Here is a 17,739-nt window from a genome sequence, read left to right on the forward strand (position 1 = left end):
TCTGTGAGTTTGTTTCTGTTTTGTAAATAAGTTCATTTGTGTTATTTTGGGGGGATTCCATATAAAAGTGATACCATATGATATTTGTATTTTAGTCTTTTCAGGTATATGTGAACTTCCTCAAACTGAAAGGATTTATTATTTTCATGTGGAAAGCGCAAGTTCCTCTTTAAACATTGATTTATTCAACCATTATAGTATTAGTGGAGAGAGAGCCTCAGTGAAGATTCAACAGGGAAAAGAGACAGGTCATTTCCTTACCTTCACAGAGCTTCTAATCTAGGAATTGGGCAAGTAACGGAATGGTACCCAGACTTGCCCGGAAGAAGCATCATCTAAGCGAACACTTCATGAATCAGAGTTACCTGGGTGAAGTGTTCAAGCAAAGGGAGCAATATGTTTAAAAGCCTAGAGGTAAGTGAGACAGGGTCCAGTTAGGGGTCTTAATGTCACTTCTTATGTCTGGAACATAAAGGGGAGACAAATCATGAGTATTGAGAGATAAGGTCTGAAAAGGAAGCCAGGAGCCTGCTAAACTGTTCAGAAAAGCCATGGGGAACCACACAGGACCTTAAGCAGAGGAGGGTAACAGGATGAGATATGCAGTTTTGATATATAATAATAATAACAACAATAATAATGATTGCTAATTTTTATTGGGTTGATAATATACCAGACAGTGTGCTAAATGCTTTATATCATACACTCTTTAATATATTTTTCAAGTAAGATTACTGTATCTGACAATAAAAGCTGTGTGCATTTTGTTATAATTGTCAGAAGGTGGTAAGGAGAAACACATTACAGTTTACTTAAGTAGGGTTTTGTTCCATGATTACCAATGTGAGTGTGGCTTTATGCCAAGAAGGACCCCAGCTTTAGAGAACATAATTTGACAATGAAAACAAACAGGAGACTTTTCATTTCGAGAACATAAAATTATTTGGGAAAAGTGGTTAAACTACAGAGCAGCTGTGAATAAGTCTGAATTATTCTTAATGCATTTCCCTATAGTGCAATTTTGTGTTAGCATAATACTTAAGTGGTAAGTGGGGATTTGGTGGGAAAGCCTTAAAAAAAAGTTTAAAATGTGTGCCTTGAATTACAGAAGTACACATTATGTTTTTGAGAAGACATAAAACTATCAGGAGGGGTAACATCTTTGTACTGAAAGGTTTGCCGAAAACATTGTTGAAATGAAGAGCTGTAGAAACTATCATGAAGTTACTTTGCCAGCCATAGTCTGGACATGCTCCCAGAACTGACATTAAAAATAGATAGCAATGAAAAGGGTACAAGTACCAATTAGTCAAAAAGGATTCAGATCACAGACCTGGAGGGTCCCTGCTGGGTTCTGGGTGCTGGGGGTATCTGGAGTGCCGAAGGAGGAGCCACACAGACGCTAGAGCAGCTGGGAGACCTCAGAGGTCATAGGGTGTTGGCTGTTTCCCAAGGAATATGGAAATATTTCAATATTTTGTTATCAACCAGTGTGACTCTACCGGTAGGTATTGGCTTAATATTAGCTATACGTGTTCCTACTTTTAGTAGGAATAGGAAAAGCTATAAAAAGATGGCAAGATGGTAGGCATCCGTACAAGGTACAGGAAAAACATGCTCAGAGAACACCGCATTTGAAAACAATCAGTAAATTTCACACCCCTCAAATAGTCTTATGTTCCAAAGAAAATGAGTCAGAACTTCAAAACAGCATAAGCAGAGCACAAGTTTTTTTTAAAGAAAGTGTTAACATTTATCGTAATGGAGATAGATTGCGCTCAACACTGGAGGAACTGTAGCTTTGGTTCTTCACTAAAAAAGGCCATGAAATTGTCAGAATGCACTCCCATTTTCAAATATTTATCTGGCTCTTAGAATATACGAGAACACCAAGAGCAAAAATAACACTCTCCATGCATAAGGACAGCTTCCTTGTCAAAGCGTATGTCAGGAGGTGAGGCTGGAAAGCGAAGATGTCGCGGGTCTGCCATGTGCTGCTGCGTGACCTCTGGCGAGTTCATGTATGACTTAGAATACTGGTTTAACTGCTTCAATAGAGATCAAACTAACGGTGGCTGAAATAAAATACATTACTCTGTTTCTCTTTCATTTAAAAGTCCACGCTGGTAGGCAGGCAGCTTCAGGTGGTTACTGATTGGAGGACTTGGGCAATTCCATGCCGCAAGGCGTGGTCTTACCTGTGTTGTGGCAGGTGTCTCAACACTACATCTACGTTCCTGCCTGTAGGGAATGGGGGTGGGGTGGGGCGGAATCTAGGAGCGGAAGGTATTCCTTTAAACAGCAGGACCTACAAAGTACATTCATCAATTCCTGTCACCTGGCTCTTATTGAGCCACCTGACTATATCCAACTGCAAGGGAGACTGAGAATTGTAATCTCTCATTGGCCAGTCATGCACTTACCTAAAACCATGGAGGTTCTAGTAATACAAGGAGAAAGAAAAAGTGGATATTGGGGAACTGTTACCAGACTCTGCCACATTTAACTACTTTGAGCCCCCTTTTCACCTCTGGGAGATGCAGACAAGCGTATTGAATGATCCGTGTGTAGAAACTACTGAGCCCAGTGCCTGGCACATGCTAAGTGCTCAACAATATTTGGTTTCTCCCCTCCCTGTCTTCATGCAATGGTGGCCCTGGTGGTGACCACAGGATTCTTGCTTACAGAGGACCCAGCTAGGGAACAAAGCAGACCTGGTATAAGTAACAGTCACGTGGTACCAGTCTAGTCACTGTCATCCTGTGTCACATCCATGAAGATGTGGTCACAAGTTTTACTAATTCACAAGGTTTACTAGTTTACTACTTTTACTAGTTCACAATTTTTACTGTTAAATAGCATTTTCCTCAATACCTGGATCCCTTTCTATTTTGATGAAGTGAGAATTATGCCCTAGAGGAAGCATCTCTAGGAAATATAAAGGATCCCTTACCGATCAAAGCTCTGAGGAAGAGGCTCGTACAAATCTTCCAGGGCCAGCCCTTCAGCTTTTTCTCCTCTACATTCTACTGTCCTAAAATCTACCCCCAAGGGGCTAAGCTCTGCTCGGGACCACCACTCTTTCTCTTCCATCCAAATCTAGATCCTAGGTTCCTGAGATGCTTCTTTATAATTATTTCTCCATTCTTCCCAGTAATCCCAACATACTAATCTTAAGATCTCTTCCATGTCTTATTACCAGAAGGAGAAGTACTGCCTTCTTCTTAATCACACTTCTCTTATTTTATAATAGGTAGTCTCCAAGATGAGCCTCAATAATCTTTACCTTATGTCATCACTTTCTTGCATAATCTACTCTCACACAGAATGAGAGCTGACCCGTGGGATCCACAGATCATGGTGGCGGTAATGCTGTGTGATATCAAGGCTAGGTCATAAAGGCCACTGAAGCTTTTGCTTTGCTCCTTTGTGGAGTCCTTTCTCTGGGGAATACAAGCCAGGATGCCATGAAGACAGCTTTGGGACAAAATTAACCCTGTATCTCCTGAACCAAACTCTCCTGAACCAAACAGACTCCAGCTATGGTATCCCTCACTGTTCTTAGTTGTAAACAACAACATTGAATCTAAGTAGTTTTAAATACATTAAATAGCTTTTGGGGGTTCAGAGAACCCCCCAGGAAAGTTGGCGTTGAGCTTAAACAACCCCAAAGAATCAAGAACCACTCCAGGAAAGACACTGATCCCCCTGCCAGGGCTCACTTGGACACCACAGCTCACATGGATGATGCTGATGACCCTGGCCAGAAATGACCTCCCCTGTGTGCCTGCTCCTTCCTGTTACTCCATTCAGAGTTTACATCCTGGGCCCATGGGTGGGTTCAATGTTGCAGCCTAGGTCAAATCTTGGACCTAGTTTCATGGGAGGCTGGAAGAATGAACACGGGTTTCTAGCTAAGGAGGAAAGGCTCCTACTGTAAGAAAAGTGTGTTTAAAAGATCTTGGGCAGTGACAACAGGACAAATGCCCTTTAGGGTCAGCAACTCTTAAAATGATATGTGCTGTAGTTTATTCAGCTTGAATACAATTACAAGTATTGACTTATTCGGCAACTGTGGTTTTAAATAGGGTGCACTCTTAAAATTGTGAAGTCTCATTTAACCTCTTAGCATCATTTTCTTCAGTCACAGACTCTGCTTCTCTCTCTACATGTCCTTCTGTGTTACATCTGAGATGTAATCATCTTATCTTTTTTTAAATTTATTTATTTTTTAAGTTGTGGCTGGGTTGACAGGAGAAGGGAACACTCCTGAGGCCTCCAATTCTGTTATTTGGTTGCTTACAGTTTGATTCCAGCCCAGGTATTCTTATTAAGGTATTTGTATTGAAATGTCCTAAGAAATTGTATTTTGGGGGAAGGCTAGGGTATTACATAATTTGGTTCCCCCATTTATATTTTTTAATATTTAAAATTTGTTTGCATGTCATTTCCTATGGCATAAAGTCATACAATTTTAAGGACAAAAGGAATCAGTGAAATCATTAAACCCTGATTTTGTAGTTGAAATAATGAAGGGCCAGGGAGAGGTAAAGATTTGTTCAAAATCAATCATTTAGTTTTGAAGTCAACCCCAATTCTAGCTTCTATTAGCAAATTATAAGACTCCTTCAGCAAATATCAGAAATCCTAGGTTTTCATGGATATAACTGAAGAATGAGTGCTGTGGGAGAAAACAGGAAACCATGAAATAACTCTTCTCTCTCCTGTCAGAATTGACAGGGGGACCACACATGCTATTGTCTGGGACACTTCTGATTTACCCCTGATGTCTGGAACAATTATTAAGAGGAGCCTCTTTCTCTTTCAAAAGTTGTACTGGTTCAGGACATAAATTATAGATTGGCTCACTTAATGAAAAATTTCTTGTTCTTCGATGATTCCATTTGCTCAGCAAATGTATCAAAGTAAAAGGGTTGGCTTATACTGTAAATACAATGATTAATTGGAGTAAAACTCAGGTTGTATGTAACACAGTGATTTTCAAACTCCAAGTCACAACCATTGGTGGGCCATGAAATGAATTTGGGGTTATAATCAATCTTTAAAAGAAGGAATGGAATAGTAGATAAAATACAGTGCATAGACATAGTAAAGTTAAGTGTTATGTATTATACATATATACAGTAGTGTACTTGTTCTCAGTGTAAAATCTATTTCTTGTGGGTAGCAGTAAAAAAAAAAAAGCGGAAAAGCCATTGCATAGAGAAATCCAGAATTTAAAGAGCTTTACAAAGGAAGATGCAAATTCATGGTAGTTTATACCACTTTGCAGTCAGCTACTGGATGAGCCAGCTGTATCAACAAGGTAACTAAAACAGACACACTTTGAGGCACAGTGAAAAATAAAAAAGCTTTCGCTGCAATTACAGAGTCAGAAGAAGCAATAATTACCTTAAAGTGTCTATTCTTTAGTTGCTTTAGTTTTCTTCATATTCCAAGGTATTATTAAGCAGATAACACAATGCAAATCCACCTGCTGCAAATACTATTTGGCAGTTAACTTGCAGACTGCCATCATGTAAGGATGTTATAAGATTTGTAAGAGACTCAAAGATAACTGATTTATTAAAATGCTATTACAGAAAAATGTTGTAGAAGTATATTTTTCATATGAAAGGTATTTTGACACATCAAGTAAAAAATAGTATACTTTTGAAGGTCTGATCCCATTTTTGTTAAAAATTGTGTTTGTGTGTTTATATCAGGCTTTGTCAACCTTCGTAATATTGACATTTTGCCCCAGTAATTATTTGTTGTAGGGGGTTGTCCTATACACCATAGGATATTTAGAAGCATCCTTGGCTTTTACTCACTAGATGCCAGCAGCAGCACCTCCTGGTCCCTCCAGTTGTGACAACCAAAAATGTCTCTGGATATTGCCAAATCATCCCATTTGAGAACCACTGATACTAATATAATTGGCCAAGGAGTTGTCTCTTTAGTGGATGGACTTCTTAAAATTGTATTTAATTTTCCCTCTCTTTTGCTTCTTTATAGATTCTGATTTTTCTATAATGAACACGTATTATTTTCATAATGAAAAATCCCATAAAACTGCATTAACATTGAAAAATGTATTGGCTTCACAGCAGTTTGTTTTTGTTTTTGTTTTTATTTTTATAACTTTGATGTTTGAGATTCTTAAGCAGAAAGGTGTTCCTGGAAAATCAAATAGGAAGCTCAGATGTACAATTACAGTGGTTGACCAACTATGATTTTTTTTCATTTTGCTTTCATTCATTCATTAATTCATTTATTCAAAATGTCTGCTTATTAGCACTATGACTGTAAGTTTACATAGGATAAAGAGAAAGACTTTAGAAATACAATGTGCTATTTTCCCTGTGCGTCACAGAAAACTGGAGTTACAAAATATATTTTGCAAATACAATAACTTCCTAAACAAATCAGATTTTGCTGGCATTCAAAACCTCCCCAGGTTGGCAAGCCTTCTCATGAATTACCTTCTAAAATGTTTATTAGAAGTTGTCCTAGGACCCCTCATATAAAGGTGCAAATATGAGTGCAAAGATGCTCTCTGTGATGCTGCTTGACTAGTGATGAGGTTAAAGCCATCTAAATGTCATTAAACATACATTATCACACATTCATACTTTGGAAATTTTTTCTGAACATTAGAAGAATGAGATAGACCTCTATATTGTGGCATGAAGATATTTGAAATATATTTGAATATTGAATATTTCAATGAATATTTGAATATTGAAATATATTTAAATGAAAATACTTGAAATATATATGAAAATATATTGTGACATGCTCAGTATATACTAGTTAAAGAAAAAAGGCCACAGCAAAGGAAACCATAAGTAAAACAAAAAGACAGCCTACGGAATGGGAGAACATTTTTGCAAATAAAACCAACAACGGCTTGATCTCCAGAATATATAAGCAGCTCATAAGACTCAATAAGAAAAAAATAAACAATCCAAAAATGGGCAGAAGACCTAAACAAGCAATTCTCCAAGGAAGACATACAAATGATCAATAGGCACATGAAAAAATGCTCAATTTCACTAATTATCAGAGAAATGCAAATCAAAACTACAATGAGGTATCACCTCACACCAGTCAGAATAGCCAGCATTCAGAAATCCACAAATGACAAATGCTGGAGAGGCTGTGGAGAAAAGGGAACCCTCCTTCACTGCTGGTGGGAATGCAGTTTGGTGCAGCCACTGTGGAAAACACTATGGAGATTCCTCAAAAGACTAGGAATAGACTCACCATATGACCCAGGAATCCCGCTCCTGTGCTTATATCCAGAAGGAACCCTACTTCAGGATGACACCTGCACCCCAATGTTCATAGCAGCATTATTTACAATAGCCAAGACATGGAAACAGCCTAAATGTCCATCAACAGATGACTGGATAAAGAAGATGTGATATATTTATACAATGGAATACTATTCAGCCATAAAAACTGACAACATAACGCCATTTGCAGCAACATGGATGATCCTGGAGAATGTCATCCTAAGTGAAGTAAGCCAGAAAGAGAAAGGAAAATACCATATGAGACTGCTCATATGTGGAATCTAAAAAACAAAAACAAAAACAAATCAAAAATACAAAGCATAAATACAAAACAGAAATAGACTCACAGACATAGAATACAAACTTGTGGTTGCCAAGGGGGCAGAGGGTGGGAAGGGATAGATGGGATTTCAACATTGTAGGATAGATAAACAAGATGATACTGTATAGCACAGGGAAATATACACAAGATCTTATGGTAGCTCACAGAGAAAAAAATGTGACAATGAACACATGTATGTTCATGTATGACTGAGAAATTGTGCTCTACACTGGAATTTGACACAACATTGTAAAATGATTATAAATCAATAAAGAATGTTAAAAAAAAAAAAGAAAAAAGGCATAAGTGTGAGAATATATGCACAGTATAATCTTACTATGAAAAAATTTTACAGGCACCTATGCATATAAAATATACAATCTTTATATGTTTATAAAAGTTCCAGAAATATCTGTAACAAATGGTGTGTGAAATAGGGGAGATGGGATGTAAGGGAATTTCACTTTTATTTTTATATGTTTGCATCACTGTAATTTTTTACAACATGTATTATTTTAAAATAATACAAAGCGATTTTGAAAGAACTTCACAGCTACCCTACATCATTTCATTTCCTTGAGTCTTGGTGAAATAGTTACATAACAGTTGGGCATTTTTACAGCTGACCTCTTAGTCATTGAGGGTGTGTGTCTCTCAGCCTGGCCTTCTACCCACACAGAGGGAGAGCAGCATGAGAAGGAACCTCCTCTTTCTCCATCTGTCTCTAGGAGGCATAAGCCGTGTTATCGTGTTTCCGTGCTTACAAGTGTTTAACTACTAGGTGAACACTGAAGATTGTGGATATTTAACCTGTTGGCACACAACCAGACAACTGAGTTATAACAGAACCACCCTTGGCAACAGATTACTGTGTACACTGCTTTGTTATTTTACATTTGTGTGTGTGTGTTTAATGTCTTGTTTTCCCTACTTGATGTTAAGCCCTTTATCAACAGGGGCTGTCTTAATCCGTTTGGGCTGTTATAACAAAATGCCACAGAGTGGGTAATTTATAAACAACAGAAATTTACTTCTCAAAGTTCTGGAAGCTGGAAGCCTGAGATCAGGGTGCCAGGATGGTGGGCTTTGGTGAGGACCTTCTTCTGGGGCCGGAGGAGGGTGGGTATCTTGTTTTGTCCTCACATGATGGAAGGGGTTAGGGACTTCTGGAACCTCTTTTATAAACACTAGCCCCATTCCTGAGGGCTCTATCCTTGTGATTTAAACCCTTTCTAAAGCCCCCCACCTCCTAATACCATCATCTTTGCAGGTTAAGATTTCTATGTATGAATTCTGGGGGGACACAGACTTTCAAACCATATCATGGGCCATAGGCTATGTTTTTATTTCTCCCTCTGCAACTAGCCGACCTAGTTATTAGTAGATCTGATCTTTATATTGGCTAAGGCAACCAGAAGCAGGCAGCAGAACAGTGTCTGGTTTAATAACTCCTTTCCTAACATAATTCCAAGTCTGATGAGTGGAATGCCGGGAACACCTCAGGTTTGGGGCTTCACCCCTTCATGCTAGAATGATTCAAAACTATTCATGGGGACTGACTACTCTGTGCAAATGATGCCACTGGAACCAACTTGTGAATGACAGCTCTGACCTTCTTTCCTTTCTTTCAATATTCCATTGAATCCACAAGATGAAAAAATGCCATTGCACAGGTAGGGACTTGAAACACATGGTTAATCACTAGGGGAACCGTTGGAATATACACCAAAAGGATCTGCACATTTTCCCCAGCCTAAACCTACAAGTCAATGATTATATATACTTTCCAGCTTTTTCTCCATTCTTCATCTTATTTTTTTCTTCCTATAAAAAGCAAAAACCTTGATGACTTGATCCAGTTACCATAAATTGATTTAGATTTTCTGGAGTTATGAGATCTGTAGATAATAGGATTTTCAGCGATATTCATAAATACAATTTCAGAAGAGCCACAAGGTTTAAAAAATTAAGAGGAGCTTTCGCTTCTGCCTGGAAATTTCACTTCCAGCCAGTGACATGTCAGCAGTGGTAAATGTGCTGGAGAAAGAACATTGTGGTGCTTGCATGAGGTGGTGCCCTTTATTTATTTATTTGTTCACTTTAAATAGTCAGTTTAATAGCACGAATATGTATCAACCCACACAATGCTTCCCAGGATGCCTGCCTTCATTGCTGACATTCCAGTTTTACTCATTCAGAAATACCTGTTGAGAGCCTGCTGTGTCTCAAGCACTTTTCAGACTCTTTTCCACCACGTATTATATATTTTAAGTTTGGCTGGTTCTATGTACGGTCAAACTGGGACATATTTCCATATGCTTTAGACATATTGGTGCTTATTCATTGTTGGATAGAGTGTGAAATTATTTTTTATATCATGATGATTACATAAAAAGTTCAAGAAAATACAAAAGTATAAATTCAAATAGCATTTCACTAGCCCAGCTCTTCAAATATCCCTTCCACCTAGGCCTAAATGATTTGGTTTTGGTAAGTTTCAACTCCTTGATATCATTTAACAATTATGTTTAAGTGCTATACAGAATACAGGGAATTTGTCAGAAAAATCATTAAGATACATAAAATGTCTGTGATTTCTGGAATAATGTCACAAAGTCAGTGTTGCTGCTGCTGAGACACTTTATATAAGTAATACATAATCATCTTTTTATATCAAATACTTAGCACAGTCCACGGCACATAGTAGGTTGTTTTTTTTAAACAGCTTCGCTTAGATGTAATTCATATGCCATAACATTCATCCTTTAAAAATGTTCAATTTAGTGGTTTCTAGTATATTCACAGAGTTGTGCAACCATCACCATAATCTAATTTTAAACATTTTCATCATGCCCCAAAAGAAATCCACTCTCATTGGTAGTGAGCCCCCCATCCCCTCTTTTCCCCAGCCCCTGGCAACCATGAATCTATTTTCTATGTCTATGAATTTGCCTATTCTGGACATTTCACAACGATGGAGTCATACAGATGTGGTATTTTGTGTCTAGTTTCTTTCAATTAGAATAATGTTGTCAAGGTTCACCCATGTTGCAGCACATATCAGCACTTCATTCTTTTTATGGCTGAATAGTATTTCACTGTGTGGCTATACCACATTTGTTTATTCATTTGTTGATGGATAACTGGGTTGTTTCCACTTTTTGGCAATTATGAATAACGCTACTCAGAACGCTGATGTATATTTTCTGTGTGGACATATGTCTTTTCATCTTTTGGTTATACACCTAGCAGTGTAATTACTGGTTCATGTGATAATTCTACGTGTAGCCTTGAATTGCCAAATTGTCTTTCAAAATGTTTTCAAAGTGTTTTTCAAAGTTCCATTTTAAAATCCCACAAGCAATGTATAAGAGTTCTAATATCTCCATTATTTTCATCAACACTTGCTACTGTCTGTCTTTTTAATTATAGCCATCCAAGTGTGTGAAGTGTATGTCACTGTGGGTTTTAATTTACATTTCCTTAGTGACTAATGATGTTGAGTGCTCTTCCATGCACTTATTGACTGTATACCTTCTTTGGAGAAATGTCTATGCAAATTATTCATCCATTTAAAAAACTGGGTTATTTGTCTTTTTATCATTGAATTATAATACTTGTTTGTATATTCTTTATATATTTCAAAGTCCTTACAGATATATGATTTAGAAATATAGTTTTCCATGATTCTGTTTGCCTTTTCATTTTTTTCTATGGTGTCTTTTGAAGCACAAAGTTTTCAGTTTTGATGAAACTATTTTTCTCTTTTTCTTGTTTTGTGTGTGTGTGTGTGTGTGTGTGTGTGTGTCATAGCTAAGAAACTATTGCCTACTTTCTGGGCACTGAGATTTCTGCCTCAAATATCTTCTAAGGATTTCATAGTTTCCACTCTTTATTTTGATACATTTTAAGTTAACTTTTATATATGTTGAGGGGTATCACTTCATTCTTTTGTATCTAGCTGTCTCAGCACTGTTGAAAAAGCTATTCTTTTCTCCCATTGAATTATCTGAGCACCCAGTCAAAGACAATTGATCATAAACATATAGCTTTATGTCTGGACTCTCAGTTCTATTCCATTGATCTGTAAGTTTATCTTTATGCCAGTACCACATGGTCCTGATAACTGTAGCTTTGTGGTAAGTTTTGGAAATGGGAACATGAGTCCTTCAACTTTGTTCTTTTTCAAGATTATTTTTCATGCTAGGTTTGTAAAGAAATGATTCTTTAATAAGTGAATAAATCGACAAATGTTTATATTTTTAAAAGCTTTATTTTGAGGGGAGGAGAAGAGGTTGGGAATTTTACTGTCTTTTAAGGAATGTAGCTTAGAGATGGTGGTATTTAGATACATATACCTTCAAAAAACATGCCAGGATTGAATGCTATTTTACAAAGATGTCTTTGGTGCCTAGATTTCTGCTGCCTGGGCTGCAGGACAGAATCTGTTTCTAAAGTCCCTGTAATTGACACCTTGCTGGAAGCATAGCAGGTGCTCAATAAGTATTCATTGATTAAACGACTTGTCCTTTTTGTTTTGTTTTAATCTGTGGATTGTCTTGTTGCTATCTTTTGGTGGACAGTTGATGAAATTTCCTGTTTTTCTAGCCTATTCAATAACTGGTTTGGTTTAGAAACCTAGTTTCCTAAACTTCTGCCAGTTTTCTGCACAGCCCCCAAATATGCTAGACAGATGATTTTCCAGAAGGGAATCATTAGGAATTCTTTTCAGATGGAGTATCAAGGAATCAGATCTGCTGCTCCCGCTTTTCCACCCTAACTTTTTTGCTATCACTTGCAAGGCCTTGCTTTCTGTCACACTCCAAGGGCAGAAAACAACTCTCATTTCCAAGGCTGGCAATCATCCCTGCTTTGAGCTTCTTAAAGTACCATTTCTTCTAGGAAGATTTTCCAGACCAAGGTACAGAGTGACACTGAGTCTCGCAGTGAATATGCAGTGTTATAGACGCACTGTCCCCGCAGAAACTAAAAGGAAAAAAAAAAAACCAACAAAGAGCCTTCACATACGTTCAAGTCTCGAATCTTTGCATCTTTGTTTATATTTGTTTTCCTGTTATAAAAAAGAAAAGAAAGAAAGAAATAGGCCCAAAATGGGCCCCATAACAACTAACAAAGATTAAATTGCAGTTTCAACCTTCTGCTGAAATGTAATCTTAATCAACCAGTTTGGAATCATCTGCTCAGCACCAATGAGGTCATCTGTCCTGTAGGCCTTCTTCATCCCCTAGAGGAAGAAGAAGCAATCTGCCTGATAAAACACTTGACGGACCTTAACCTCTCGCCTCCTCCAAAAGTCCTGAACTAAAAATAATTTTTTTTTTTTTTGCTAATGACTCTTTATTAAGAAGGCCCCAGCCTTCTTCCTACTAAAAAAGTTTCCATTTTGTTCAACCCCTTCTAGTAGCTAGTTGGGATGCTGCCTGATGGAATTAAGCCTGGATTGCTTAATAAAGCCAATCAGAATATCAAATTTAATGACTGAATTTTGGTTTTTTTGACATTCCTAATTTCGTACATCAAATCTAGTCTGTCTTCTGTGTACCTAGCCTTATTTCCCCCCACTGTGTTTACCCTAGTCTGTTCAAAACACAAACTTGCTTTAGGATTAAAATTAAAAAAAAAAAAGTTTCCTTATCTCCCTCCATGCTCCCGTTTTCTAGCTCTGCTAGGCACACAATGGGCACTCAGTAAATACTATTTGAGGATTATTTTATTGCTAATAGTTTTGTCTTCTGTTTCAGAACGCCAGCTACTGAAAGGCTAAAGACAGCTGAATACACAGAGCAGGAGATAACCCCCAAATCATTGATGAAACCTAAGTAATTTCTCTTTTCTACTCAGCCAGTGAGGTTTACAAGCGAAAAGCTGGTTACATATTTACATGGTTGTTTTTCCTTCTGAGCTGATTTACCTAACAGGTTCAAGTGACCTGAGCAAAAGCTGCTGGGATCCTGTCAGTCACACCTACCATGGCAAATTAAAGACCCTGGTCAGGAGATGGTAATTCTGGCTTCACTGCCTTGGAAACTCCTCTTTCATTAATTCATTCAGTAAATATTAATTAGTTTCAACTCTGTGCCAGGCTCTGTGCTTGGGTTTGTAACCGTAATAGCCAACAAGATGCAGTCTTTCCATTCATGGAATCTACATTTCAGCAGAAGGGTGAGGGGAGGCATAGATCATAACCTCAGCTATTTCCCCCCACACTAAAACGCTGAGACAGCTCCTAGGTTCACTTTGAAAGTTTAGAGCCCTAGTTCAGCATGTGATCAAAGCTCAGAATAAAGCAAAAGCAGCCACTACTATAGTCAGTACACGGTTGATCATATGAATATTATGGCTTTCCTATACAAACATGGACAACTAACACAGTTAGGTAGAACTGTTTTCAATATTCTATTCCATTTCAACATTCTCAGAATCCATCATGACCCCGTCTACTTTGCCTCTGGCCTCTGGTTAGCAGCTACACCCATTTTCAAAAGGCCAGAGGTAGTGAGGCATTTGGTATTTCGCCCAAGTCTTGCATTTGCTTGTCGACATGGGTTAAGGGTGCAGAAAAGTTTCGGTTTAGCAGGGCAGCAAGGTCCTGGGGAGAAAGGCGGCGTCAAGCTACATTAACAATATCATCAGAGGAATGAAATGAAAAAGACTGCCCTGGTGCTCTGATCCTGCAGAGGCCACGCGGCTTTTAGGGCAGCGATCGGTCCTCCATTCCGAAACGCACTCTTTCAAGCATTCTAGCACGGCCCAAGCAGCGCCCACCCAGCCGCGGGTCCAAAACCTGGGACTGATGCAGGGGAGCGGCCAAAGCCCCTTAACTGCGCAGGACTCGGAGCCTCTGCGCTCCCGCCCGCGCCGCAGGCCACGCCCGTGACGTCACAGAAGGGGGCGGGGCGAGGAGGGGCGGGGCGAGCCCGCTCGGTTAACCGGGATGCCGCGACGAGCCGCGCATTCCAGCGGGGACACGTGACACTGCCGCGCAGCCTGAGGTAAACAACCGCGGCCCCGCCTCCCGGCCCCTCCACGCGCCCTGCTCAGCTCCTCGCCCGCGGGACGCGCTCCAGCGGGGCAGGCGGCTTCCTCCGAGTGTCCCCAGCGGCCGCCGCGGGCCGGAGCAGCGGCAGCGGGCGCGGCGCCCCGGGTCTACGGGCCGGGCGCGCCGGCCGGGATCGAGCGCGCGTCCCCTCCCCGCCCCCACCGCGCGCTGTGGCGCAGCAGGAATTTGGCGGGGACCTGGGCGCTATTTGTGGCTCCTGACGCTCGGGCGGCCCTTCGCTCATTTCTATTCCCGGGGCACTGGGTCACCGCGCGCGGCCGCCCCCCTCCCCCGGGCCCGGAGGGTGTGTCCCCTCACCGGGGCTCCGCGGGCCTATAAGGGGCCGAGCGGCGGGCAGGGACATGCAGCTCTACAGCAGCGTCTACACCCACTACCCAGCCGGGGGCCCGGGTCCCACGGCCGCAGCCCCCGCTCCGCCTGCCGCCGCCGCCGCCGCCCCCGCGCCGTTCACGGTCTCTCTGCAGCCGCCGGGACCTGCCAGCGGCGCGCCGGAGCCCGAGACCGGTGAGTGCCAGCCGGCCGCGGCCGCCGAGCCCCGCGAAGCCGCCGCCGCCCCCGCCGCCAAGATGCCCGCCTTCTCCTCCTGCTTCGAGGTGGTGTCCGGGGCCGCCGCCCCCGCCTCGGCCGCCGCCGCCGGACCGTCCGGCGGGTCCTGCAAGCCGCCGCTGCCGCCGCATTACACGTCCACCGCGCAGATCACCGTGCGGGCCTTGGGCGCCGACCGGCTCCTGCTGCGCGGCCCCGAGCCCGGCGCCTCGGTGCCCGCCGCCCCGGCCTGCCGCTGCCTCCTGCTGCCCCCGTTGCCAGGCGCACCCGTCCCGCAGGGGCGGGGCTCCATGGCCTGGCCCCTGGAGGAGCTGCTGAGGCCAGACGGCGCCGAGTCTGCGGGCCTGGACGCGGCCCGCGAGGGTCCCGACAGAAACTTCCGACTGAGCGAGCACCGCCAGGCCCTGGCCGCCGCCAAGCACCGAGGCCCCGCGCCGCCCCCGGGGAGCCTGGAGCCCGGCCCCGGCCGCGGCCCGTGGGCCGAGGAACGCCCGGCGGAGAGGAGCTTCCGGGGCTGGGACCGGGCCGGAGACCGTAGCGAGCCTCCCGGCGCCGAAGAGCCGCGGCGGCCCGACTCGGAGGCCGAGGCGCCCCCGGCTCGGAGCGGCGAGGCAGCCCAGGGCGGCGCGGCGGAGGCAGTGGTCGTTTCCACGTCGGATCCACCGGACGAGGAACTGGCCCTGTACCTGGTGGAGGTGGAGAGGCAGGACAAGTACCTGCGACAGAGGAACCAGTATCGATTTCACATCATTCCCGACGGCAACTGTCTCTACCGAGCAGTCAGCAAGGCGGTGTACGGAGACCAGAGCCTGCACTGGGAGCTGAGGGAGGAGACGGTGCACTACATCGCCGACCACCTCGACCAGTTTAGCCCCCTGATTGAGGGCGACGTCGGGGAGTTTATCATCGCTGCTGCTCAAGACGGGGTGTGGGCCGGGTACCCCGAACTGCTGGCCATGGGTCAGATGCTGAACGTGAATATACACCTAACTACTGGAGGGAGGTTGGAGAGCCCCACGGTGTCTACCATGATTCACTATTTGGGCCCAGAGGATTCCCTAAGGCCTAGCATTTGGCTCAGTTGGCTCAGCAACGGACATTATGATGCGGTGTTAGATCACTCCTATCCTAATCCGGAGTATGACAATTGGTGCAGGCAGACTCAAGTGCAGAGAAAACGCGACGAAGAACTTGCCAAGTCCATGGCCATATCCCTATCCAAAATGTATATTGAACAAAATGCATGCTCTTGAAGTGTCTGAGAAACCTCCGCCCTGGGAAAATGGCAAACCTTATTTGTGTTTGGAGAATTATATGAACTCTAACAGGGTAATAGCACTTTCAAACTCTCTAGTAGATTTACTTTAGGTGTAATGCCTTAATCGTTTTTTTGAATGTTTTCTCCTCAGAGCTGAAGGTTGCTGGGCACCTAAATGATGTTTTATGATAGCTTTGGGTGATCCTACTGCTATTTGTGAGTTGCTGTATAAAGTTGGCACGACTTAATTGGTAAGCTGGTTTCTCACAATGTAAATTTGTTCATTCCTGATAATCTATTTTCTATAAAAACGTATTTTTGCACAACGTTTTTAAAAACTGGTGTACCATCATCTATGATGTGTTTTGTCTAGACAAACAGCTTTCCAGCATAAATCGAGAGAAGTGCTTTATTTGAAGTTTATTATTTTGAAGAGTTGTGATTTAATATTTTCTGTTGTTGAATTTGAATTTTACAATACTTAGACAATTATTTCAAATGGATGTTGATGCATACATATTGCCAGATGATGGCCCATTCCATTTTGATGAAACAGATGTGTTGTTTTGAAAATCATTATTTTTCTAGAAATGGCCAACCTTTAAAGAAATACTTGAGGTTGTGGGAAGAATTTTTTTTTTCCTTTAAGGGCTAGTACCAGCTCTTACTTGAATGCAAGCCTGATGTTTGCTGATGGCAGAGTGATTATTCTGTACTCTGGTTGATGTTTAGACTGTCTGGTGCTCTCTGTTATTTTTATTTATATTTGTCGTTTTGTTGAAAAGGAATCTTAACATGATGGAAGACTTGGTGACAAGATAAGCCTCCTGCTTTATATATAGTTTCTTGGATTCAATGGAGAGATTCAAAAATGAATGGCATAAATGCCTCCAGCCAACCTTTGCAGTTACTTTATAGCGGGAGAATACTGTTTTAATAGTCTGTTCCTTTAAAATTCTTTCCAAAGGCAAAATAGGACTGCCTGTATTATGTACAAATAAAAATATCTGTATACAGAGCTTGTATGGTTTGCTGGGTCAAACAGTGTTTCCAACCTAAAACCTCTCTCATTTCCACTTTTAACTACTTTAGTTCTATTTATTAAGTAATGCAGTTTGTACTTTTTTATTTTGTAACATTTTGTGATTTTTTTTGTACAATACTGTGTTTGTACAATAGAGCAGTTCTCAGCTGGTGGAATGAGTGAATAAAATGCATAATTTTACTTTTA

The 17,739-nt window shown here is 41.6% G+C and overlaps 1 protein-coding gene across 1 annotated transcript; it reads left to right on the forward strand.

Moving 5' to 3' along the window:
- The first annotated feature begins 14,522 nt into the window (after positions 1-14,522).
- On the forward strand, positions 14,523-17,739 carry OTUD1 (OTU deubiquitinase 1). Its single transcript, XM_032474148.1, has 2 exons — positions 14,523-16,579; positions 16,660-17,739. Exon 1 carries the CDS (start codon positions 15,046-15,048, stop codon positions 16,501-16,503), a length of 1,458 nt encoding a protein of 485 aa, XP_032330039.1. The 5' UTR covers positions 14,523-15,045; the 3' UTR covers positions 16,504-16,579; positions 16,660-17,739.

Source organism: Camelus ferus, chromosome 35 (genome assembly GCF_009834535.1).
Source record: "Camelus ferus isolate YT-003-E chromosome 35, BCGSAC_Cfer_1.0, whole genome shotgun sequence".
Taxonomy (NCBI): domain Eukaryota; kingdom Metazoa; phylum Chordata; class Mammalia; order Artiodactyla; family Camelidae; genus Camelus; species Camelus ferus.